General features: G+C 39.9%; 1 protein-coding gene and 1 long non-coding RNA gene across 7 annotated transcripts in view; one reads left to right on the top strand and one right to left on the bottom strand.

Moving 5' to 3' along the window:
• The window catches only part of LOC119715241 (uncharacterized), a 33718-nt gene extending 13804 nt beyond the window's left edge, over window positions 1–19914 (bottom strand). For both annotated transcript variants that reach the window (XR_005262423.2, XR_005262417.2), the window contains exons 1-2: window positions 19630–19914; window positions 4750–4888 (exon numbers count right to left, since the gene is read on the bottom strand). This is a non-coding gene — a long non-coding RNA (uncharacterized lncRNA). The remainder of the gene's footprint in view (window positions 1–4749; window positions 4889–19629) is intronic.
• A 775-nt stretch (window positions 19915–20689) lies between these two features.
• Window positions 20690–27152, top strand: part of PCDH17 (protocadherin 17) — a 93115-nt gene continuing 86652 nt past the window's right edge. For all 5 annotated transcript variants that reach the window (XM_038172255.2, XM_038172300.2, XM_038172217.2 and 2 more), the window contains exons 1-2: window positions 20690–21305; window positions 22869–25992. In XM_038172255.2, the coding sequence (XP_038028183.1) occupies window positions 23377–25992 (2616 nt within the window). In that variant the 5' untranslated portion in view covers window positions 20690–21305; window positions 22869–23376. The remainder of the gene's footprint in view (window positions 21306–22868; window positions 25993–27152) is intronic.

Below are 27152 nucleotides of genomic sequence, written 5' to 3'. Positions count from 1 at the left end.
ATATATATATAAAGAGAACATTAAAAAAAAAAAAAGGATAAAGACGGAAAAATATAAAAAGAATTTATAAACAGGTTTCCCACAGCCCATCTCCCCCATGATCTCAAAGGCAGGTCTTTGCTTCTATACTTTTCTGTCAAGATGGCAGCTTCCTATCTGCAGAAAATGGTACCGTCCTCTGCAGTTAGTATTAATGTTGCTGCCTTGCTTCTGTCACCCCCAAAGCCTTTAACAAGGCTTTTAGCCTACTCATGACCTGCAGGATCATTATTAAGTGCTGTATGCATCACTGCTTCCTATTCCTTTTCTCTCACCCTTGTGCCTGATCAGATGCTCTCTAGAAAAGGTCCAAACTCCCTATGGAGGGAACCCAGAAGGCCCACTCATCTTGAATTAATATAAATGTAATTTTGAACAACAATTTAAAATGACCAACTGACTGAATGAAATTCTCTGAAGTACTTACAGTTGTGATCCTTACTCTAAGGAAATGATCTTGCAGCAAGTAAACAAACATGCTAGGTCATCCCATTTCTGCATAGCACAAGAGTAGTCACCATTTCCTTGTTCAGCACACTGGCAGTTTTCTACCCCAAGTCTATCAGTCCAAAACACCTCTGCACTGCAGAACAAAGATAGCATCTGTTTCTGCAACACTGCAGGAAGAGTCAGGTGCTACAATATGCATTTGTACAACTGCTGTTCTCTAAAGAATGATGACCAGCAGCCTAGAGTGCTTAAAGAATCATTGATATTGCTACAAAAAATGTTTGAGACACAAATTAAGAAAAACTGAAAATTGAACCTATATTCAAACTGTTTATCTGTGTATTTGTTTGATTTTTTAAATTTAGTACTGCCAACAATCTTTACCAGGCTGGTTTCATAAAGGGAGTTTGAAGCTATTGATTTTAAATGGACATTATTGGATCTCATAGGAGTAATGAAAAAAAGATTCTAGGCAGAATTGTTTGTCCACTGGTATTCATCACTTAAAGCTTTCTGTATTCTGTGATAATGTGACCTTTGTATTTTCTATTGACCACCAGATTTGTATTCAACATAATACTGTATTTAAATATTAATGTATTAATTCATATATCTGTACTATATGTTACCTTTTTTTCTTTTTTTCCATTTTAATCTTAACTCATACTAGAAAGTTTAGATTTGAAAGAAATGTGAAATATGTCCTTGAAAACTTGTAACTAGATCTTATAAATATTACAAAAACAATAATTTTGCATCAGTATGGTGAACAAGTAGCAAAGTGCCTGAAGAATATAAATTGAATGTTCTCTGGAAGAATCGGTAAAGGTTAAAATTCATCATTTTAACTGATAGGCTTTCTTTGGAAAATAACTAATGCAGTGAATACAAAATACTACAATAATTTTGTGTTTCTACTCACTGTTTATTTTTTTTCTTGAAAAACAATAATAAACCATATATTTTTTTCCCATTCATTCTGAAATTAAAGTTTGCTATGATGCTTGTCTTCATACACAATTGATAGTTTTTCCACTTTAAATTGAAACATTTTATCTGAATGGACTGAACACTTCTGACCATTTCAGGAAAGGCTGCAATCTGATAGGAAATGCACTGTGACTTAGATCTTTTTTGGAAAAGACCTAGACAAGGTATGAAGACTGGTTGCTAAATACCACATTTACTATCACAGTTTCCATAGTGATTTTCAGACTACAACAGGCTGGAGGCTAAACTAGAAAAATAGGCATAAATACAATTTATGCTACAAATAACAGCAGTATTTAGAAGCATCTGTTTGTCCTAGTCACTGCACCAATACCAATAGTCAACACCTTTTATTTTCAAGGTATTACTGAGTGAAGTAGAAAGGTATTGCCATCTTTCTATAGTTAAGAAAATTAAATGATATATTTTTTTCCACAGTTGTATAGGAAGATTGTCGCAAATGAACCCAGGTCAGTTGAGCTTTGTTCCAGTATTAAACTGGACTTCAGTTTTTCATCAAGTATCTTTACTTTCTTTAGCTGTTATTTAAACTTCAGATTAACTTCCAATGCTGACAGCCTGAAGCTGACTTCTACATAAACTAGGTATCAATTTGTGAAGATTAGCTAATTCCAAGTATCAGGCTATCATAGAATATATATGATACCTGATACCATATGATACATGGACCAAAGTATTAAAGTAATATTATTAAATATTACTTAAATATTATTAAAGTAATATTAAATTAAGTAATATTGTTTCTTTCTGCCATGTCAATACGTCTGTCTACAGAAGACCCTCAGTACTGTGCCCTTTGTTCTTTTGGGTTGCAAAACAGGTTTTTAATTGCTTTGCCAAATTTAGGACTACTAGTATGATTGCTCTGTGTAGTAAAACAGGGCATACAGGGTCCAGATTTGTACTTAGCATTGCTGGCACTCTGACTACCACTAGTTCAAACATTCACAGATTTTCTCCATTAGGTAATCATCGCCCACCTTGACTGTCACGCATTCTGTGATCCCCAAGAACAAACTCTGTGGTAGACAGACCCAACAGCTTTTCACGGAGCACCATTTTGATACGCTAAAAAAGGAGCTGCAGACACTTGTATCTAAAGTTCATGTGCAGAGTCTGTACAGTAGCACTGAAGGTTATGGACTGATTTTGCTTTTTTAATTCACCTTCAAACAGATGTATCCCCCCAGCTCAAATCCCTTAAAAGTTCACCACAAAAGGCACAATGATTCTGAGTGTGTGTTTGTATGTGTTCACCCTTAATCTTTACATTAGCTAAGAATTATTCCTGCTTCCTTTATGTCTTTCTCTCTCTCCCTCCTCCCCCCCCCCCCCCCCCCCTCCCCCCAATCTCTCTTCCTCTCTTTTTTCTCCTTTCTGCAGGCTATTCAGATAAGGATTTTCATTGTCACTGTTCCCACTTTATTCTGAATAAGTGGAGTCTACGGAAAAGCAAAACTCATAAAAGAATGAGCAAACACTGATGGCACCATTGGACTAGAATTTAAAGCTATCGCACAAGGACACTGTTAACATTTATCCTTCTCTCTGTAGGCCGACAAATTAAAATATTACTTGAAGTCTTGGATCAGTTTCTGCTACAGAATTTCATTTTGATTGATGTCCCTTATTAATATCAGTGATGCTAGTTAGCTTTAAGACACCCCAAAGGTTAGTCAACTAGTTAAAACTCCAAATGAACCTCATGCCAGCTGTTTAGCCCCTTGAAAGTTTTGCTGAGCATTGACAGAAGACCTTATCAATCATTACAATTAAGCACTTTCAGACTGTCCCTTCTAAGGGGAGTCAGTTGAAGTACCATCTGCTATTTTGCTTTTAAAATTCACTGGCCTCCTTCTCTAAGTTTCACTTTTGAAATGATGTTTCTTGTACAGGAGAGCAATGAGCTGATGAAGAAAACTTTTTGTTTTAATAATCAGCAGTTTTTATGATGTGACATAATTTTTGCAGTGCTCAGGGCCTTTTGCAAATCAAAAGGAATCCAACTAAAACGGTAATTAATGTCAAATGACTAGTCACATACGGCCCCATTTAATTAAAGTTCTAATCTTTGATTAAACCTCCGCACACGTTCCTGTGATTGCAAACTGTTGTCTGAAAAAAAAAAAGTAATTGGGTACATAATCTATTGTGTCTTCTAACTGACACCTGCTAATTGTCTCAAGAGCAAATGGCAGCAATTTTATTAGAAAGTTAAAAAGTATATCTTAAAATTGATTTTCATATTCTTTTTTTTTTTTTTCCTGAATTATATATTCCTGTATTACACTGTGATGATTTCTTTGTGAATTTATCCTTTCTAGGAGTTTTGTGTTAAGAAATTTATTCCATTGTCTTTCCAAAACATGCTTTCCTTTAGTAAATACAAAACATGATTTACTGGTCTGTACTTTTAGTGTGCAGTTAATATGTAAAACACTATTCATTTAATTTTTTTCCCTAAATATTGACTAATCTGCACAGCAGCCATTGCAAATAAATTTCTATACCCCAAGCTTGCAAGAAGAAATACAGGAGGAATAAGCCACAAAGATGAACTCGACAGGAATTCTGGCTAATTCAGAATTTCATCTGGGGAAAAACTGGCAACTATAACATTCTTCAGCAATATGGTGAAGGAGCTTATTTGTCTTCCTTTTCCTTTTGAGATCTTCAGGACCAGCAGTACAAACCAGACTGCTGGCCAGGCAAATAAAACTTGGTGTCACTGAAGTCAGTAGGAAAATAGCTGTTAATAGCTGTTAATTTCAGTGGATACAAAATTTTAAGGCAATGGTACCTTACTGAAAGGAGACACTTGTGGTGTTCTTGCTTCCTAGGCCTATGGCTAACCAACTCTAGATTTTTTTTTCTTTTGTCTCAGGCATGATCATTTGATGTTTACAGATTTTCTGAGCTAGAGCTGTGGTACTACAAATATATTGCTATCTCCAGCTAAAATTCCCAGCAGGTATTTTGTATTCTTTATGTCTTGCTTTACCAATATTTTAAAAAGCCCTTTGGCATGTTGAATGAAGTACTTCTGGGAAGAATACCACCACTGTCTTTTGAAGAATCTTTGAAAGACACACATAAACCCACAAGCCAACTTGTAGGTGAAGTGTCTCTGAAAATATGTTTTGGTTATGATGTTTTCAGGTGTAGTTGAGCATCTCCTCCAGTCAAAATTACCTACGTGGGTGCAATCATTTCTACCTTTCTAGAAACACCAACAAAATCCAAACTCACCCTAGTACCTGCAAATGGTATGCCCATCACATCACGGTGGTTGTTGTGAAGAGGTCCATGTGGGATGTCCTGGGTGCGTCTTCTAACTGAACTCTAAAGACAATTCCAAGTCCACTGAACAGTATCTGTCCTTTTTCACCTGTAATACAAAGAAAGAAAGAAAATAACTGCCTTCTCTGTCTTGCAGACAGAAAATTGTAACACAGCAAACCCATTCAAGATCACAGGGCCAATCAGTGTTTAGAGACAGCAAAATAAACTTGTGTCACTTGCTTTCCACATTGCTGCTCTACTGTCAAAATATAAAAATAGCTATTAATATATGTGAATGTGTACAGACAGATAAAGGTAAAGATGATCTAGATAGCTTTTGTGACTTTTACTACAGCAAGTCAGATGCAGCATGCTGATAGAATAGTAAATAAACACAGCAGAAATCTTCAAAATCTTTCAATTCAATGAAATCTTGAATTTCATAGAAATTCATCAACTTTCAAATGTCCAAATTTGGATTCGGTTGGCCAAATCATATATATTTTTTTCCCCATTTACAGTATCTTCAGCTATTCATCTCTTTTTTCTTCCCTGCTTCATGCTTTCATTATCACTCATCTGCTGTGACCTCTTGGCAACCATAACATTCTTGCCTCGAATCTCCCTCTTCCAGTCCACTCTAAACACTGTGGCCAAGGTTATCTTTCTGGTTCACCATTCTGGTTGTGTCATCTTATGTCTCAGTCTCTCAGGTGGTTTTCTGTCTCATTACACTACAAGGTAAAATTTCTCCTCTGCAATTTCAAGGTCCTGCAAGAGTCTGCCTTAGCCTACAAATGAATTTCTTGCTCTTTCCTGCTCAGTCCTGCCTACTGTGTGCATCCTTAGCTCATGCATGACTTCCTATTTTTTATTTCCCAAAACTGTTTTCAGTGCCTAAAATATCCTCTCTGCTCTGTCATGCCAGCCAACCTCACTTTCTTCATTCAGGTCCCATCAAAAGATTCATTACTAAACACCTGTCCATTCATACATCACACCATGTAGTTTTGTTCTTTAGTGTTTTAAGTTGTGTAAGTTACAGAGAAACAAACCTGAAGATCCTAGATGCGTGCCAAACACACTGCTCAGCAATCATTTTGCCGCCTTGCAATTTCTTTCCTTTCTATCCAGTTTGTTTTACATACCGAGCAAATTTGGCATAAGTACTCTGGGACAAAGTCTTGTTTTGAAAATTCCAGGCATTTGTGTAGTAGCACATATACCAATGACTTTGAAGAAAATTATAATTACAGAACCTTATTTGTTATCTCGCACTACACTGTAAATAAACATACAAAGAAAAATATACATAACCTCATTAAGTAGCATACAAATATATTTGGGTTAAGTAAATAACAGAAATGTCTCCAAATGTTTCTTCCAGACTTATACTCATGCAAAGGGAAAGGAATAGTTTTATTATGTGTGAGTCAGGTATAATTGATGGATTTGATTCCCTGACCAGATTGCCTTTCCTCTCTTTCAAAGATTGACCACAGCCAGATGATACATATTTAAATCACAGCTTGGACTTTATCATGGACTAAAGCATACCTTTTTTTTTTTTTTTCCTCCATTAAGACAAGGCCTCTGACAGTCTGCTATAAGCTCCATGACTCTTGAAAAAGTCTTGTTCTATGTTTTGAAATAAATATTGCCTTTATTTTCTTAAGAAAGAAATAACAGATGAAGTTTATATAAATTACAAATGTTAGGAAAAGTTGGCACCATTTTGATCTCTCTTCTCTCAAAATAAAAATAATTTTAAAAAGGAAATAAAATCCCACAGACAGAACCCTTTATTTGTAGAGTTCCCTTAGGCAAGGAGCATATCAGCTTCTTTATCATATAAATCTTTCCCATAACTCAGTTATAAAGCAACTGGATGCTATATCCATTTTCAGTTAAATTAACGTCTGTGAATCTTTACCACTGATGACATTATAATATCAGAAGCATTTAAGGGAAACTGCTTTCAGTTTTATTGACAGAAGTAGTAAGAAACAAAAGACACTTGCAGCAACAAATAAGCTTTTCCTCTTTCTTAAGAAAATGAGGTGCACATGATTTATTTGTTTTAGCTTAGATATGAAAAGAACTAAACAGGGGAAAAAAATGCAAAAGCAAACAAACAAAACCAATGCCTGGCCACATAAGGTTTGCCTCTTGATGTGCAATTAACTTGATTAATTAACAGTATGCTTCTTAAACTGTAACATGTAGATGAGTTAAGTGAGAAAAAAAAAAAAATCCCCTAAAAAATTCTGTATTGAATGCTATTATGGGAAAACAGCAACCCCCTCCCCAATTTATCAAGGTAATTGAAACAGCAAAAGAGATAAAGATGTGTCATCACAAAGTGATATAGAAATTAATCTCTTTGAGAGCTCAGCATGTTACATTGATCACTGGCTGTCTAAATTCAAGCATGCATTCATGTTAGTTGTGACATTCACTCCAAACATCAGGAGATGTAGACTATGTAACATATAGCAACTCATCATCTATCTATTCTAAAAACATTGATAAAAGTTTGCTTATTCTTTCTTGGAAATACAGCAACAATGCTATAAAAACTGACATCTACCATTAAAAACTTTTTACCTTTAAAATTGATGACACCTGTTAATGTCAGCTGTGATTGTGTTGATCCTACTAAAAATGTATCAGAGACTCTACTCTCCACTCTGTGGTGCTAGTGAGTCAGGGTTGATAATGAGTAAGTCTAAAGATTTTGTCTGAAAATATTTCAAAGAAAAGTCATAATCCACTCAACAAACTGTTTCTTTTGTAGCATATCTCTGAACCAAATTAGAGTAATATTTCAGTTTTGCAGCCTCATATATTTACATACATAATTTCAAATAATTTCCACTAGCTTTTAATGGGATATTTTACTCCATCTGACATGGAAGAGACTTTTTGATGCATTCATTGCAAACTAAACTTCTGCTTACCTATATTAAGCTAAAATAAGTATTTTCAGTATCACAAGGTTTACTCTTACTTCCATGATAATCAATAGCAATGTTCTATCTGATTTCAGAAGGATGAGGATAATTCCCCATATTTAAGTCCTCCGTTATCTGCCTCCTAGACTTTCATTTCTACTGAATTAAACACATTTATTCAATGCATATTACTCAAAGTTGTTTACTTGACTGCAAATAAATATAATATAATTGGAAATGAATTATTTTATGCTTTTGTGAAGAGTTGCATGGGCAGAAGCAATCATGTAAAGCAATTCTGTCATTTTTCTTTTTTTTTTTTTTCTTTTTTTTATTTTCTTACTTATGTATGTTTTTAAGGTATTTGTCCTTGTGTCTTAAAGATTAGGATCTGCCAATAGTCATAACTGGTTTTAGCTCATGGGTCTCAGTTTCCATGTTGTGGAACACAGCACTTTTCCATTTAACATTCCATTTTTGTCTCTGTGTAATTTTCAGTGCAGTGGCATTTAGAAAGGCTGACAAAACCTCAATATTTCTTTATTCTGCAGGTCAATATTTCAAATAATTGTCCTGAAATACTAAAAAAGTTAGTTTCATTATTGGTAGCCTTGTCACCAGGCATTTACCCCACAAAAAGGAAGAACATTTTTTTTATAATTTTTATCTATTAAAGTGTCTAGATATGCTTAATATCAGAAAGGACATGCTAAACCCAGTGTTCAGTAGGATAAGAGTTAGGCCTAAGTTATACTATAGATGATTATGAAGTGATTTAATTAATTCTGAATTTATGCCAGTCATACATACTAGCAAGTCCCCCAAAGTATTAGTATTTGACTGACTGTTCATTAATCATCTTTTTTTTTTTTTTCCTATAATGTGATCGGGTGTGAACATTAACTATTGTTGTTTTTATTTTTGGTCCGTTGACTGGAAAGCGGATGTATATACTGGAGACTATCCACATCTTGTACACTAAATAATAATACTTACAAAGAATACTTCCACCAAACAGAATGAAGAGATGAAGTATTAATCTGCAAATAAACTTAGTAGAGGCTGCCAGCTGTAAATTGGCATTGTTTCTTATTTTAAACTCTTTGAGCTAGACAGTGTAAGCAATTCAGTCTCTCTGTGGTCTTTCAAAATCCTCCTGTGAATCTACTCTCTCTATATTTTTTTTATTATTATTATATAACTTTTATTTTATGTATTTACTGCAGAATAAGTGGCTTTTCAGACATTTGGGCATAATTCCCAGAGTACTATAGCCAGTTGTTGTTTGAGACTTTTGCTGTTTATTATGGAACAAAAGATAGTAAAGCCCCCTCTTTGTGAACTTTTTCCATAAAATCTGTAAATGAAAGAGTTTGCTATATGAATATTTTAAGAATAGTCACATGATAAAATTTAGAATTCTATTCACCTATTAATTGAGAGAGAGCTGGAGAGGGAGGGGAAGAGAGAGAGGGAGGTAAGAAGGGAGAGAGAAGGAGAAGAAAAGGGAAACGGAAATGGAAATGGAAACAGAGGGAGTGGAAGTTCTTCTAAGGAAGAACCTATGATTCAAAGTTCATTAATTAACTAAACTTGTCTCCATATCATTTCAGTTGTTTAAGCACTTTTATGTTTGCATCATGTGGGACTAATGATCACAAGATGATCAGGTACATGAAGGTTTAAATCTGGATGTATTTTGATGATCCTTAGTAGGAAAGCACAAGTGTTTGTAAAATTATTTGTGAAAAATTACCAAAACTTCTGTTAAAACTTCTGTTCTTCTGGTAAAATTCTGCATGAGAGCAGAATCAGGATCACACCTGTAATGCCAGAGTGACAATTTATGTCTGCAAAAGAAGTGAACACTGTGCTAACATGATTACAGCCTTTAATAATAAAGACAATGATCAGGAATGCATCTTTCTCTTAGGGTAGAAAACAGCAAAGCAATTTAAAATGTACTTCTTCAGCACTTTTGTATATGATTATGTATTGTAATAAGAGCTCAGTAATATCTGAACTCAGAAATTTTGGTGACCTAATATATTTCATACAGCTTAGGTCCCTGACACCACCTATTAGAAGTGATTTTATCTTTCTTCTGGTCTTATGTGGCCTTCTCTTCTCTGTTATACAGGTTTTTGATGGACATTCACCACTGTAGCATTCGAGTATCTAATATTAGTGTAGCAAGAAGTACAAATTAATCTAGTCTAAATTTGCTCTCTCATCATTGCCTCAAAGAAAAAATGTGTTGGAATTAGGTTACTGTTTTGTCTGAATAAATTTAAGTTACCCACGAATACATTTTGCTGTGTATTTGCATTAAAACAAGCATAGTAAAGAGGAGAGCCTTCCATCTAAAGCAGAAACCTGCTGAGGTGTAAAATGGCCATTGTTTCTTGTGGGATTTCATTCCACTGTATCGGGTTGTGCGGGTGGAAAAATGATATGCACTTCACTTGGAAGAGAGAAGCAGCAATACTGATAGCAAAGCTTATGCAACTTAACAAGGATTTGATGATGGCATAGTACACCTGATTATATTTGGGAGATACACTTATTTACACACTATGTAAAAGATGCTGTATACTACTCAAAGACACTACATGAAATACATTATGTGCTATATAGAGACTACATAGGGGATTGGGTTAGGTGATATTATATCAAGGAAACCCTCCCGTTGAGTCACAAGGAGCAGACACCCTTGCTTTCTGAACTTGAATGGTTGAGGTAAGGAGCCTAGGTGTGGCTGAATCTGCTCCTAGTCACAGACATGTCAATGGTTTATTTCTAAAGGATTATATGTATTATGTGAATCCTTTATACTAAGCTAAGATTATGAAGTGTGATCACAAAGCACCATTCTAGCACATTAGCATTCCGTTATGTTCCCAATCTACTTACCAACTATCTGTAGTGATAAGGGCCCTCTCAGTCTGCAGAAGTAACCCTGGGAAGAATCCCTGCCCAAGGGGAGATCCTGGCTTGTAGCCCACTGTCATGTCCAGAGAGCTCAGAAGGCTCTTGGGCTGCTCATTATTTATGGGGTAAGATGATTGACTTATGGCCACATTTGCACACAGATTTTAATTTCTTCCAAATTTGGCTTGATATGGACTTTTTTCCAAATTTGAACAGCAGTGTGGTTAGTCTGTGTGGGATATGCATTGCTCAGATTAGCCCTTAGCTATTTGTCTTATGTCTCCCCCAAATCCAGGATACAACCATAGTGTCCAGACACAACCATCATGATTGCTGTTGACGGTTATCTTCTTAAACCTGAGTCTCTACTTAAGCTGGTGGTGTGTGTGTGCTGCAGAGTACACTGTCACATGGGTCTCTCCACTTCAGGTGTCAGCTCCTTTTCCAAATAAACCATATCTATAGAAAACTGTTTCACTGGGATGAAAAAAAAAAACAAAAACCAAAAAAGTGAAAAAGTGTCAACCACAGTCTTCATAAAGGACTTGGGCTTTTCAATACCTTGAATCATTAAGCACCTTCAGAAAAGGGTGAGATAGGAATCTTGACTGATACACCCCAAGACAGCCTTCATACTCTCACCCATCAGCCAGGAGCCTGCATTAGGGAGGAGATGCGCTGCAGCACAGTGTCAGCTGAGCTTCCCCTGCAATGAGGGTGCACAGCCTCATCACTGCAGACACGAGGATATAGCCAATGCCAGGTCACCCTTCACCATAACAAAATGGCATATCCTAGCACCACAGAGGTCCTTTAATGCCCTTGATTTGATATGCAAATTAAGCAGTGAATTGAGAATTAATTTTTACTTATTTGGTAAAATTCTAAACAACAATCCTCTAAAAAACAATTAATCTAGGTTTAATAGGAGTTACTGCATGTTAAACAGGAACTAGTTATTAAGACATAAGGAAGTAAAAAAAAAAGATAAAAATCAGATAAAAAATATATAAAAAGGTATAAAATCATAAAAAGATATAAAATATATAAAAAGATAAAAAATATAAACATACATCTGAATGAATATATCTAAAATAACTATACTGTTTTATTAATGTAACTGACTCATTAGATGCAAATTAAACATCTGTAGTGTAAACCAAATCTTAATATAAAATATTACTCATCTTAATACAGTACCCTCCCCTTTACACTACAGTGGACACAGCTAGCGGAACAGGCAAATGCCAGAAGTTAGCCATTTAAATACTTAATGATTGTGCACATTAAATTAAAACTGTCTGCAACATACATTTTGTAGTATTTTATTTGCAATTCAGATGTTATCTCTAGATGTATGTAAAGCTGTTAAACCTGCTAACAATTTAAGATATTATAATAAAACAGAAAATTGTAGCAATCCGTTTATGTTAATTTATTGACGCTATAAACTCCTCAGGACAGCAGCCATGAATACACTTTCCTATATAAAACTAAAAACTACAGATAGAACCATGCAATAGAAATACTAACTAGTATTTGTATTTGCATGGATTTCTTTTTCTGCCTTCCTTCCTTTCATCCTTCCTTCCTTCTCTTTCTTTCTTTCTGCCAGCCTTTCTCTATTTTTTATTTCATCATTCCAACAGCATGTGCTATTACTTTAAAATTTCCATAGTGACAAGTGATTTTAAGTACTCATTGATAAGATGCCTTAAAGGTCCTGATTTCTAGGACATAGGCACTTTGTTATTTTGAAAAGCCAAACCTCTTTAATATCTTTCATAAAGACAGATAAATTCACTTTATTTATTTTTTTATTCAGTCTCAAGGATACAATATTTCATGTTTTAATTTTAGGATCTGTTTTTGTTTTTACAGTATGTTAAAGGATTTTTTTAAAGGTTAATTTTGCACCTTGGTTATTACATTTAGTTCTGGTGTTTTTTTAGTACTGGATTCTGACTAATCACTTATGACAAGATTCAAGACAACCGTTTGCCTGCAGAAAGGGGGATGCATAGCGGCACCATACCAGGAGCAATCAGAGATGGGAATTTTGACTTTTAGAAATGTAATTTCCATTCTTGCTTGCCCCTGCCTCTAAGGGGGGCACAAACTCCTACTACTCTGTGCCACCAGCCACCTGTCAGGTCAGCTCATCTCAGATGGCCGATGTGTTGAGGGGATGAAGCCAAAGCCCTGCATGTCCTCAAGCGCTGGCTGCCAATGCCCCATCAGGATGGGGACGGGTGGCCCTGCACAGGCTGCTGTTATCACTCTCCAGCTTTTGCCATGACCTGCAGTTCCACTAGCCCATGCCAGGAAGCAAACCCTCCAGTCTTCCTTATTTTCATGCACATTGGGGAAAAGAGTGTTTGACAATCCTATTTGGTTATTATGCCACCAAAAACAGTATTGAGGTCTCAATTTGGTAGTCAAAAAATACAAAGAAATCATATGCTACTCCGTTATCTAGTTGTAGCTGTCCTGGACACATCAGGCAAAGAACTTGATCTTGTAATGCCTGTGAGGACTTGCACGTTTATTGGAGGTTTGGCCCTCATTGGATCCTTCTCTCCATCAGAAAATGAAAGAGAGCTTCATACAAATAAATGGATTGCGCTGCATTTACAGACACGTCAAGCTTTGAAAACCTCATGCTCTAGACAGCCTTGCATTGCTGCTAATTGGTATGTTTTTCTTTAAAATGTGAAGATTCTAACCTTTTACTTGACAGATATGTGGGTAAAATGCCACACAACGTTTTGAAAGCTCATCTATAGTCTGCTGTTTACGAGCCTTGTTTATGTTGGAGCTCACACAGGAGTACACAAATGAAAAGGGTTAGCAGGAACACAACTGAATGGTTAACTTCAAATAGATGTGTAAACTAGGAAAAAAAGGTTTTCACCTACAGAAAGTCTAAAGATGTTACTCTCTTTTAAAGGTAACCATACAAACATGACATTTGACTCAGTAGATTTCTTATATCATTACTTATCCCTAGATTCCCTAGATGTATCCCTGGACTTTTGGGATGGTGAGTAGAAGAAGCAGTTTCATTACTTTTTTTTTTTCTTTTTTTTTTTTTTTTTTTTTTTCTTTTTTTCCCCTAATCTTATGAAATTGCTACAAGGAGAGAGTAAATGGAATTCAGTCTCTCTGTGAGATTTAACAACAGAACTGTTTACAGTGTTGCAATCAGTCATGTTTAAAGTAGAGCTACTAACTGCATAACTGAATAAGGGAATACTTTGGAAACAAAAGGGTTGCATAACAGGCAAATTTAGCTTGTAGAATCTTTAGTATGAACTGTATAAGAGATTTCATAAACCCTAGGGAGAGTTTGTACTTTTGTTGGTGGGTGCAAATGCTAACTTAGAAAAACTAAAACAACAAAAATATGGAAATAACTGACAATCAAAAAGCTGGGTTAATTTATTTTCTTCTTTTTCCAGTAGGAACTTCAAATTTATACACACAGATTGCTTTGTACTTATAGTTAATCCCTATTCTTATCAGGAAACTAACCACTGTACTAGAAAACCAGAAGTTTTGATGAAGTTTCATTCCAGCTAGGCAGTAAGGGTAAGAACACCAGCAGAGGTGAATCACTACGTAGCATTTTAAATTGGAATTATTTTAGAGCCTTCTCTGCTTCCTGACACAACTTGGAGGTGGCAGCACTGTCTCTGAATTTCTATAAAGACATTGGTCTTTGTCTTTACAAACCAACTGCTGACCTGTCTGACTGATGCTACAGCATACAAATCCTAAGCAGTGCTTTGAAAAGAAAAACTTTACCATAACTCTTTGGCTACTGCCAGTAACTATTGGCTCTGAAGAAACTGTAATACTGAAACACTAAAAAAAAGAGTGAAAAATAAAAACTTACCATTCCATAAGGAGCAATACCCGAATGATTAAAATTGGGGAAATTGTTTTGAAGAAGTGACCCAAATCTCCTGAAGCTTGAAGGTGTGAAATGTGGGAAGCCTGTGATGTTTCAGTTAAGAAACTTATTGGTTCTGCAGAGCTAGCCAGAGATTCAGCTTGACTCAGCAACAATATCAGCCTGCTCTCAATAATATCATAACATAGAAGGTGCAGTTATTTTATTCCTAAAAGGAGGTGCAGTGACACACTATGCTGAGATTTCAGTGAATTCCAAATTATTACCCATATTATTAATGTCCCTAGGGACATTCCTGTGTAAGAAACATGAAAAACACCCACCGGCTTCCTCACACTCCATTTTGTCAGTAATCTTGTTTTGTCATTGTTGTTTTTATAATGAAGACAGGAGAACCAGATTCTTTCCATACTTAAGCTCACTGTACATAACTTATGTACATCACTGTACATAACTTTGAAGCATATGGGGTAGTATGTATGCTCCACACCTGAGTTTCAGTGGGGTCCCAAAGGACCGTTGTCATACAGTGTCAATGCTTAATTCTATATGATAATAGAGGTTTCAATACCTCTGTTCATCCTGTTCCTGCTTATTCTCTGTGCATTCTTTCTTTGCATTCAAGTAACACGTAGGTATGTCTTTGAATTTTGGTATGCAGAGAAACAATATTCCAAGCAAAATGTCATGTGTTTTCCTTCCTTCAAATTTTGTATTAGTATAGTTAGGTAACTCCAGTTAACTGCTAGCTATTCACTTTGGCTGTGACAACTGATTTGTTTCATCTGCGCAATGTATGTCAGTTAGCCTGATCTTAGAGCTGGATATGCTTCTACCTTTTCCATAAAGTGAGCACTACCAGCACTCCTACAAGGGTTTTAAGCTTCAAAGATCAGATTTCACTTAAAAATAAAGCTAAATAAATTGTTGTTTCTGTATTCTGTGCTAAATTAGACAACATGCCTGAAGAGAAACATGAGAATCCAAGTCCTAAGCCACTTATCCATGGCCTAACAAGTCACCCTTTCTCTAAGCTTTATGAACCTCTCTCCTTTTTTTTTTTTTCTTCTTTTTCTCTCTTTCTCTTTTTTTTCTTTTTTTTTTTTTTTTTTTTCCCTCCTAGAATAACAGAGGTATAACTGTAAATGTAATATGCCCCAGCAAGATGGAAGAAGCAGGTCTTAAATGTTTCAGTGACAATCTCAGGCTTATCCCCTTCTTCCTGCTTCCCTTTCCCTGAAGTGTTCTAATAGCCCAATGCTCCACTTCAGCATCCTTTTTGAATTTCTGTCACTTCTTGGCTCCTGCCCTCCATTAGTCCACTAATACCATCTGCTCAAACACTTCTCTTGCCGTTACCTACTGCACTGTCAGTTCTTATTCCCCTTCTCAGTAACTGTTCTTTCTTCCACATGTCTTGCTGTTTAAATTGACATAAAACTACTTCCATGCAGAGCCGCAGAAGTCATCTAATCTATTGTTCTGTTGGTACTTTGAAACAATACTAATAAACGGAAGAAATGCCCTTTTAATCTGTGTAAGTTCTGCTACTTTGTCATGATGGGATGCATCAAATCAGTGGAAAGGTTTCTATCGATTTCATTGAGTTTCTGGACAGTAGTTCTCTTACATTTCTCTAGATGCCATATGATTTCTATTTTTTATTGTCATTTCAACTAATTTTCCTAGTACTAAAAGTAAAGCTTGCCACACTGTAACTCCTTGATCACCCTTTTAGTCTTTTTTGAAGATAAACAGATTTTGTAACTTTTAATCCTCACACATAGTAACTGATTTTAATGACAGCATATTTTTAACAGTTGATTTACTTCATTTTTAGATTCTGTAAGAACTCTTGATGACTACCATTTAGTTAGATACTTTCTGCTCTTTGAGAATCTCTGTCTTGACACCTCAATATACACCCACATCTCATCTTTGTTACTAAAAAGAAAGATGATGAGGAAATATCTTCATTTGCTATGAGTACTACAGTACAGAAATGTAATTTCTCTGCAATGCTATCTCTTTTATAGCTGACCAACTAATAGGTCCACAAATTTTGTCTTATGGCTTCCCCATTTTGATAAGGCATATGATTGTTTTTTTAGCAGTCACTTTGATTCTCTGATAGATGGATTCTTTGTTCCTCAAATTCCTTCCTCCACTTTTCTAATTTTACCTCTTTCTATTGTTTTCAAGATGATTGGATTTGGACTTTCCCAATGATACATTTTAGGCTCAAATAACTTAAATATTGAACCTTGACATTTAACTATATTGATCTTTTCCTTGCCTTCCCATTTTCTTTTATTTGTTTAGGGATGTTTGTTCTGAGACTTTTTGCTAAGTACCCTTCATGCTGAGACTAAAGATTTTCATTTGAAAACTTTTGATTGAGGATAATTCTTGTTTATATATATATATATTTTTTTTTTCTTTTTTTTTTGGGGGGGGGAGTTAGGGGATGGGAGATGGGACTGGGGATAAAGGTTTACCTGTTCTTGCTGAGAACAGAATAAACTACTAGATTTTATAACAAATATTCCCCACAAAAAAAATAATAATAATGAAAAAAAGGGTAACATTGCATCATGTTCATGTTTTATTGTTTGCTTGTTTTTTTTTTTTTAAAAAAAAAAAAAAACACTTAGTGTCCTTTTTTAAAAAAAAAAAAACAAACAAACTTGGTTTTGAGATAAGTCTTGTTACTACCTGTTATTTAGGTTGATGTGAGATTACAGCTTTCAATAAACAAACATTTCAAGTGTTAAAAATAGATTTCCAAATCATTATTTGATTCCTCCATACAAAGATCACTGTTAGAGCTGTTATATTGGACTTTGATCCTTTGCTGAGTTTCTCCAGCACAGTGCATTTAATATATTTTCCTTGATCAGCCTGATAGTGTAATAGGAATACACATATAGAAGGATTATTTAAGATTTCCATTTTGTCCATGTATTAGCCCCTCTACACTACAGTTTTATCACAAAACTGCTAATAAGTATTTTAAGATTCAGTTCATATTTTGTTTCTTTTTTTTTCAATCCATATTTAATACACAATGACATGGCACAGCACATAGGGATCATTGGCCCTCATTGGCATTACCTTCACACATCTTATTTCCGTCTTTTCTACGTGAAAAATACAGCACAGAATTTCCATAGTATAGAAAAATAGTATAGAAAATTATGATGATACTCTAAGCTATCAAATAGGTAGTTTGTACTACAAATTTGACAGGAAAAAAAAAAAAAAAAAAAAAAAAAAAACCACCGCATTTTAGATATACTGTAAAATCATTGAACAAATAAAATATTCATTACTTGCACAGGTGGATTAAAATCAATAAATGCCATTTTGTTGCTATAAACTGTCTGATGTAACAAACATCAGTCTGGCAGAGGCACATATTCATATGCAGGAATAGTTTTTTACCTGACTTTTTCCAGTTAGGCACCTAAGTCTCTATTGGGATTAAGTGCCACAATTTTTAAAGATGTCAAGCTGATGTGATTTCCAAGAAATCAGTTGAACTTGCTAATAATCATGACTGAAAATGAGTATTAAAAAATAGGTCTGATAAAGTTAGGACTAAAACACAGTGAATTGTAGGGTGAAGGGATAAGACCTTCACTTACGATCATCACCATAGTCAGTCATAGGTTTGAGGATCTAGTGTTGTGATTCAGAATTTATTTTCCCTCTAAGTATTCTATGCATGTTGTTGGCACCAATGGGATGTTGTAAGCTGCAAGGTGTTTGATGGAAGAAAAAGGCAGAATTTACAAGCAAAGACTCCCGTTACTTGAATAAAGGATTATATAGTTTTCCCTTTTAATTCAGAGTCCCGAGTACTTGTTTTACAAACTGCAGAGTGCCCTCAAATGTATTGACTTCATTGTGGAGTCTGAGTATTTACTGTGTAATGCTGAGTCACATAAAAGAGAAAGGCAGTCACTAGGCTATTGAAAAAAGTGATGGAGACACTGGCCTCCTCACCCAAAAAGTCAAATACATGTTTTTTTTTTTCTTCTTCTTTTTAATTATCTTTTTAACATAAACAGACCAAGAGATACACTGCAAGAAACCTATTACACAGTATATGTCATTGTAATACTGAAATTGTTTTATCCTGCTGGTGCTCCACCTGCTCCCTCCTAAAACCAGTTATCGTACACGCGTGCACAGTACATGCCCCAAATGCAGCAGACTTCCTAGCTCGCTAGAGGGAGCCATGACATAATTGCAATGACCACTTTCCCCAGTTAGCAGAACTTGCATAGAAGATACCTGGACAACCTGAGACACCCTGCGGGCTTGGCATAGGCTACAGAATAAGGAAAGGAAAGCACAGGACTCAAGCTGCGGTGATACGAGGTCTCCTGGTAGCTCAGGGGCTAACTCTGGTGTTTGTCACATTTTAAAAATAGTGCTGCTTTTTATAGGTGACTTTTCCAAATAAGTGACTTGGACGAATACGCCGATTTTCCTCAGCCAATCTGAAGCCTACATTCAGAAAGCGAAGCCTATTTTGTAAACATATCCTTTATTTCGTCTGTCTGTCGCTCTCACGTAGAAAGTTGGCACGTCTGAGAGTAGTGATTTTACGCTGCCACTAATGTATGTATAGTTTATTTATACACCGCATTTTAACACAGCATTAGTTTTACAATGGTTACTAGCAGACTCGTTCTGCATGGCAAACTATCCGTTTCAAAGCTGCAAAGAAATCTTCAGGACGGGGGTTGGGTCTAGAAAAAGCACTTACTTGGATTTATACATTAGTAAGACTTTCTCCAATGAGAATGATGTTTATGGCCATAACTCAGAAAGGGCTGGAGGTTATCCTATTGAGCAAGGCAGAAAAGCAGTTTCCTTAGCCCAATCTTTTAAAAGCCGCTACTAAAATAATTGTGAGGAGCGTCTTACAATTGCTCCAGAATTGGTCTCTCCCTCCCCTTCTCTCTCTCTCTCTCTCTTTTTTTTTTTTTTTTTTTTTTTTTCTTTCTTAAACCTTAAATGATTCATGCTACTTACACGCTCGTCACTCACAGCTCGCAAATGGCAGCTTCCTTTCGGCACTCCGGCAATCCAAGCTCTCACCTTTCCAGCCTCCGGCCTCCCCCCGCGCCCCAGAGCCCCCCCCCCCAGCGCCGTGCCGGGGGTGGAGGCGGGCGCCGCGACCGCGAACCCCGCACCGGAGGATGCCGCCGTGACCGACCCCCCTTTCCCTGGGGTGGTCCCCCGTGCTCCTGCCGAGGATGGGAAGGATGAGACCCACTCGGGGCGGCTCCTGCAAGAACCGCGGCGGGGGCATGCGGTGGGGGCTCCCCATCCAGCCACCCGCCCTCCCCTCCCGCAGCCCCGGGCTGTGCGGGTCCCCGAGGAGGGAAGAGGGTGGGGAGGGGGTCCAGTGTTCCCCGCTCACCTCCCTCGGAGCGATTTGAAGGAGGAGCGCGGCTGGGGTGTCACACCCGATACACACACACATAAACACACACACCCCAAAAACCTCGCGTCTCCTCCTTTTTTTTTTTTTTTTTAACCCGTCATCACGGAGGAGTTGTCAATACGTCTTAAAAACAAATAAATAAATATATAAATAAGTAATAAAAATAAAATTAAAAATAAAATTAAAAAGAAAAGAAAAAATAAAAGAAAAAATAAAAAGAAAAATTTTAAAATAAGAAGATTTCAAAAATAAAAATAAGAAAAAAATATAAAAAAAAAAGAAAAAGGAAAAATAACAAAAATTTAAAAAATTAAAAAAAAATAGAAAGGGAGGAAAACCGCGGGCGGGGGTGAAGGGGAGAGTGAAGGGAGGGACGGAGGGGGGGAATGAAGGGTGGTTGTGGATGGGGTATGTATGGGGGGTGCCCCCTCAACCCGCCCGACCCCCGCACACGCTGCGCGCCCGGCAGCGCCGCGATCTCATCAATGGCACCCGGCGCCCGCCGCCACCGCCCCGCCCCCGGCCCCCCCCCGAATTGCGCAGCCCCCCCATTGGCCGAGCGGCGCCGGGGCGGTCCGTCGGCTCGGCCGGCGATTGGCTGCGCGTGAATCAGTATCAATGTTTAAGCCGCGGCGTGCGGCGCATAGAGGCAGTCGGCGAGCGGCGCTGGGCGAGCGCGGCGCGGCGTGGCGGCACCGCCAGTGCTGCAGTGAGGGAGGCGAGGCGGAGGAGAGGAAAAAAAAAAAAAAAAAAAAAGAGAGAGAGCGAGCGGCTCCAACTGTTGAATTTTCGCTGAACCTCCACTTGCTCCGCGGGCGGCTGGTGAAATGGATCTGGCTTACCAGGGATCGGCGTGGCTTTTGCGTGCTGTCTGGCTGAGGCTGGAGACCGTCTGTTTGAGAGGGGCCACCCGTCAATGAGGCGGAGAAGAGATCGGGTGTTTTCTTGGGGTTTTGAGAGCCTCTTCACCACAGGTTGCAGAATTAACTGTGTACTTTGGGGTCCGGACTCAAATAAAGGAGGAAAAAAAGCAGTGCAGGACTGAGACTTGGAACTAGATCTGTGAGCTGTGCATTGGGAACTTATGGGTTGTTTTTTATTTTTTTTGCTATCTTAATCTGAAAGATCTCTGATTATTTCACACATAACACTGAGGAAAGGTGGTTAAAAACACTCAGCAAAGCAGGAGACAGACGCGCCTCTGTGCCAGTGAGTGGATAACAGCCTTGTTTTCCTGATCCTCAGTCTCCAGGAGAAAGAGGTATAGTAAAAGTGTAGCTGGATCCGACACCCCCTTCTTTCATTCCTTTTTTTTCCCTCCAAAACATAAATCTGATTATTTTTTTTTTCTGTCTATAGAGTGAGTCAGAAGCGTTAGGAAGAAGCTGCAACTAATGTCTGTGAAGGGAGGAACATGAGGCGATAGTGAATGTGATTTGTTCCGCTGGATCTGACTCATCCAGCACATTCAAACACCTGTATTTCTGGATCTGCCATTCATTTATTTCTGGTTGTAAAAAGAACCTGAAATAAAATTTACCATTCCCCAATATTTACTTATACATCATTTTACTGGGAAAGGTAAATCAGACAGGGTGAATGTATCCAGCGTTGCTGCTGTTCTCCCCACTACACCAAGATGCCCAGAGAGACTACTAAAGCTTGAAAGGGCTGCAAAAAATGCATCACACCAGCCACGGAACTGCATAGGCTTTAATACAAGCGAATTAGTCGATTAAAAGATCTGCCACTTTATTCATCACCCAAATTGTTTTTTCTCTTCCTCTCCTCTCCCCTCCCTTAAATGAAGAGGACTAGGCGGCAGTGTCATTGGAAGGAGATACTGAATAGAAAGAAAAGAGAGGCACTTGACAGCGCAGCCTTGTGAATACAGAGACTGTTTCCCTTTTAGCGAGAGACTGAGAGAGTGTGTGTGTGGTGGCTTTTCTTTCTTTCTCTCTCTCTTCCCCCCACCCCCTTAGTCCTTTCCTTTCCCTCTCGCTCGCTTTTTTTTTTTTTTTTTTTTTTTTTTTTTTTTATCTATCCGTGCAGCCATGGGTTGCCTGTTGATTTCCTCTTGACTGGAGAGAAAAGCAAACTGGAATTAAACTGCATCTAGAAAAGTGCAGCTCCTCAGACACGCATACGCACACACGCATAGATACACAGAGAAAGGATGTGGTGGTGGCGGCGGCTACTGGCCTGTCTTAAAGAAACCCAAGTGTGCATCTGATTGAACACAGCCTGTGATTTCTCTTAAAAGATATATGTTTACTGCTAGGTATGATGATCAGCTGGTGGGTTTCTTAATATTTTTCCACCCCAAAACGGTTGAGTGGGAGGCGGTAGTAGAGGGAGAGAAAGAAAACTACAAATCCGGACACTAGTTTGTTATGTGTTTTGTTTTGTTTTCCCTTCTACCCTCCAATTCTAATTCCCTTGCCTTGTGATTCGGGAAGGAAAGAGTGAGGGTGTACGAGACAGAGAGGGGGAAATACCGGTGGCAGCGAGATGCAGCTCTCTGCCGCAAGCAATGCAAGATTAGATCTCTAAATGCAGCAAAACACTCCCTGAAAACCAACAACCCCGCGGTGCAATCAGACATTTCACTGCCTCTCACTGCACACGAAGAAGGCTTCAACAACAAGCTGAGACTTCTTTCCCCTCCTGTCTCTCTCTCATCCCTTCACTCTATCAATCGCATCGCAAGGGATGAGTAGCAAATAAGCTTTTCTCCCCTTGCTTACAGACCTGTGGCCACCACCCCTTTCCCCATGTATATATAAATACACGTATTAAAAAAAATCTTTTTGATCGTTTTTAGAAAAACAACCACCGCCGCCGATTTTTTATGTTTGTTATTTTTACTATCCTTTGTACATCTGCGGAGATTCAAGGATCTGGAACACTTCGCCTGCCCAAAGGAGAAGACCTTTTTGCCAATTTTCTGATTTTTGAAATCCTCCCACTGCCGAAGTTGGACAGCCGAAGTAACTGCGAGGGGACTGCAAGCACGGCAAGCGCTTGCTGAAAGGCTGCCGAGGCTGCTCCCCCTCCCCCGCGGCCCCCCCGCTCGCTCGCTCCCTCCCTCTGAGCTACATGGTCCATTTGCTGCCTCTCATCCTGTGTCTCTGCAGATGTTTTAGAGCAACAGGTTCAGGAACTTAAAATATAGGGGTGGGGAGAGAGGAGGGGAAAAAAGAAAAAGAAAAAAAAAAAAAAAAAAGGAACGGTGTTGGAGGAGGAAGAGCAATCCCCGCACAGGAGGCAGAGAAGACGGGGACAACCCTGGTCGCCGCTGCAGCTGCTGCCACCCCCACCCCTGCTCGGGGATGTACCTTTCCATTTGTTGCTTCTTCCTCTTCTGGGCTCCCGCCCTGTCGCTGAAGAACCTGAATTACTCGGTGCCGGAGGAGCAGGGAGCGGGCACGGTAATCGGGAACATCGGCCGCGATGCGCGTCTGGCGGCGGGCACGGCGGGCGGTGGGATGCTGCCCGCTGAGCGCGGCGGCCCCGGCGGTGGTCGCGGCGCCAAGTCCACCTTCAGGGTGCTGGAGAACTCAGCCCCGCACCTCCTCGATGTGGACGGGGAGAGCGGGCTGCTCTACACCAAGCAGCGCATTGACCGCGAGGCGCTGTGCCGGCGCAGTGCCAAGTGCCAGCTGTCCCTCGAGGTGTTCGCCAACGACCAGGAGATCTGCATGATCAAGGTGGAGATCCAGGACCTGAACGACAACGCACCAGCGTTCCCTTCTGACCAGGTGGACATGGACATTTCAGAAAACGCTGCACCGGGCACCCGCTTCCCCCTCACCAGCGCCCACGACCCAGATGCTGGGGACAATGGGCTGCGCACATACCTGCTCACCCGTGATGACTATGGCCTCTTCTCCCTTGACGTGAAGTCCCGTGGTGATGGCACAAAGTTTCCGGAGCTGGTCATCCAGAAGCCATTAGACCGTGAGGAACAGAGCCACCACACCCTGGTGCTGACGGCACTGGATGGCGGTGACCCACCACGCTCAGGCACGGTGCAGATCAATGTGCGCCTCATTGACTCCAACGACAACAGCCCTGTCTTTGAGGCAGCCTCCTATGTGGTGGAACTGCCAGAGAATGCACCACTGGGCACAGCTGTCATTGACCTCAATGCCACTGATGCCGACGAGGGCACCAACGGGGAGGTGCTCTATTCCTTCAGTGGCTACGCACCTGAGCGTGTCCGCGACCTCTTCAGCATCGACCCACAGAGTGGCCTCATCCGTGTCAAGGGCAACCTGGACTACGAGGAGAGTGGCCTTATAGAGATCGATGTCCAGGCTCGGGACCTGGGACCCAACCCTATCCCTGCTCACTGTAAAGTCACCGTTCGTCTCATTGACCGCAACGACAATGCGCCCACCATTGGCTTTGTGTCTGTTCGCCAGGGAGCACTGAGTGAGGCTGCCCCACCAGGCACTGTCATTGCTCTGGTGCGGGTCACCGACCGTGACTCTGGCAAGAATGGGCAGCTCCAGTGCCGGGTGCTGGGCGGTGGTGGTGGGCCTGGAGCCGTCCCTTTCACCCTGGAGGAGAACTACGACAACTTCTACACTGTGGTCACCGACCGTCCCCTAGACCGTGAGGCACAGGACGAATACAATGTGACCATCGTGGCACGGGATGGGGGCAACCCACCACTCAACTCCACCAAGTCGTTCTCTGTCCGGATCCTCGATGAGAATGACAACCCACCCCGCTTCAGCAAGAACCTCTATGTGTTGCAGGTGCCTGAGAACAATATCCCTGGAGAATACCTGGGCTCTGTATTGGCCCAGGACCCGGATCTAGGGCAAAATGGGACAGTTTCTTACTCCATTCTGCCTGGGCACGTAGGCGATGTCTCCATCTACACCTATGTCTCTGTCAACCCAACCAATGGTGCTATCTATGCCCTGAGGAGCTTCAACTATGAGCAGACAAAGCACTTTGAGTTTCGCGTGCTGGCCAAGGACTCGGGTTCGCCCCACCGCGAGAGCAATGCCACAGTACGTGTCACTGTGCTCGATGTCAATGATAATGCACCCCTCATTGTCCTGCCTGCCCTCATCAATGACACTGCCGAGCTGCAGGTGCCACGCAACGCCGGGGTGGGCTACCCGGTGGGCACTGTCCGTGCCCTGGACAGTGACTTTGGGGAGAGTGGGCGCCTCACATACGAGATTGTGGAAGGCAACGAGGAGCACCTCTTTGAGATGGACCCCACTAGTGGTGAGATACGTACCTTGCACCCCTACTGGGAGGAGCTCAGCCCTGTGGCTGAACTTGTGGTAAAAGTCAGTGACCATGGCAAGCCCAGCCTCTCTGCAGTGGCCAAGCTCATTGTGAGGGCCTTGGCAGGGCCCCTGCCTGAGGCTGGTGAGCCGCAAGTGAATGGCGAGCAGCACCGGCGACCACACTGGGACTTGTCTCTGCCCCTGATCGTGACCCTGAGCACTGTCTCCATCATCTTGCTGGCTGCCATGATCACTATTGCTGTGAAATGCAAGAGAGAGAACAAGGAGATCCGAACCTATAACTGTCGCATTGCTGAGTATAGCCACCCTCAGCTGGGAGGAGGGGGAGGCAGTGGCGGGGGAGGAGGAGGCAGTGGCAGTGGAGGGGGCAAGGGCAAGAAGAAGAAGATCAGCAAGAATGACATTATGCTGGTGCCCAGTGAGGGCGAGGACAGCCGGGGCCCCCTCAATGTCATGAACGTGGTGAGCAGCCCATCCCTGGCCACCTCACCCATGTACTTTGACTACCAGACCCGCCTGCCCCTCAGCTCTCCCAGGTCTGAGGTGATGTACCTGAAGCCCGCCTCCAACAACCTGACTGTACCCCAGGGACATGTGGGCTGCCATACCAGCTTCACAGGGCAAGGGACTAACGCCAGCGAGGCTCCCCCGAGCCGGATGTCCATAATTCAGGTAGGAGACTTTTAGAATACCCTGGACCTCACTTTAGACGCTGGTTTAACTTTACATTTTGTCTGCAGTGAAATCTGCTGTAAGGCATCACTGAGGAGATCAACCCAAGTCATTAAGGAGAGGTGGACTTAATAAAAGTGGAAACAGATCACATTTGATGTGTCTGGTTCTGCTGTCACACTGGCATTTCCTGTGTGGCTCAAAAGTAAGTGCTCACTGAAAGAAATGGAGCAGTGTAAAAGAGGTGCATGTAAGAGTGCAGGTAGGCACTTAATTTTGGGTCACTTGGGGCACTTTGGATTATTTTCCCAGAAGATCATCAGACAGTGGTGGGCACTTCCACAGGTTTCACATTGCTTTGGTTTGGGGCGTAGAAGGGGGAGGATGTTTCTGAAGCAGTCATATCATCTGTAGTAACTTGACATGGGAGAAACTCTACACACTGAGGACATCTATTGCAACAGTATATAATAGCCCTCCAATCCTGTATGTAAATATGAGCTATCTTTTCCAGATGTATGTTTTTAATTTTTGTTTAATTTCCTTCTTTAGAATATATATACATAAATATTTATTTTTGACACAGAACAGTATCATTGGGGCCCCATTGCCTCCTCCTCTCCCCATAAACAACCTCCAATTTTTGCTTAGTCAAGTAGAAAAATTGTACGTGGCAGCTCCTTTCTACCCCCAAATGTTAACAAAACTCATATCCTGTCATAAAACAGCAAAACAACTAGTCAGATTTCCAGTAGCCTGACTCAATATTGATTATTGCTTTATAGTGAAAGACTTATGTGCTCTGTCTTTTACCAAAGCTCATTTAGAAATTACAGCTGGGCTGCATTCTGCTGTCAGTTATATCCACACTGTCCTCTACTGACTTTTGTGACTCTGAGAAATGGCAGAATTTGGACCATTGGATAGAGGATGCTGATCAAATGACTTAATTTCTAGCAGATAGTTTAAAATCCAAACCCAGAAGATATATTCCAGAACAGTGAACTCACAGAGTGAAGGTGAAGGCAGAATTTGGCTCCAGTTGATTTAATTTAAAATATTACTTCATGATTAATGCAGCTTAATGTTCAAATACTACAGGTATGTTCCAAAGTGATTTTTAACTTTTGGATTGAAAGCAGGCTCTGGATAATGACTAT

The sequence above is a fragment of the Anas platyrhynchos genome, chromosome 1, assembly GCF_047663525.1.
Source record: "Anas platyrhynchos isolate ZD024472 breed Pekin duck chromosome 1, IASCAAS_PekinDuck_T2T, whole genome shotgun sequence".
NCBI classification, from domain to species: domain Eukaryota; kingdom Metazoa; phylum Chordata; class Aves; order Anseriformes; family Anatidae; genus Anas; species Anas platyrhynchos.
The sequence above is the reverse complement of the archived record's forward strand: the minus strand, read 5'-3'. Positions and strand labels throughout refer to the sequence as shown.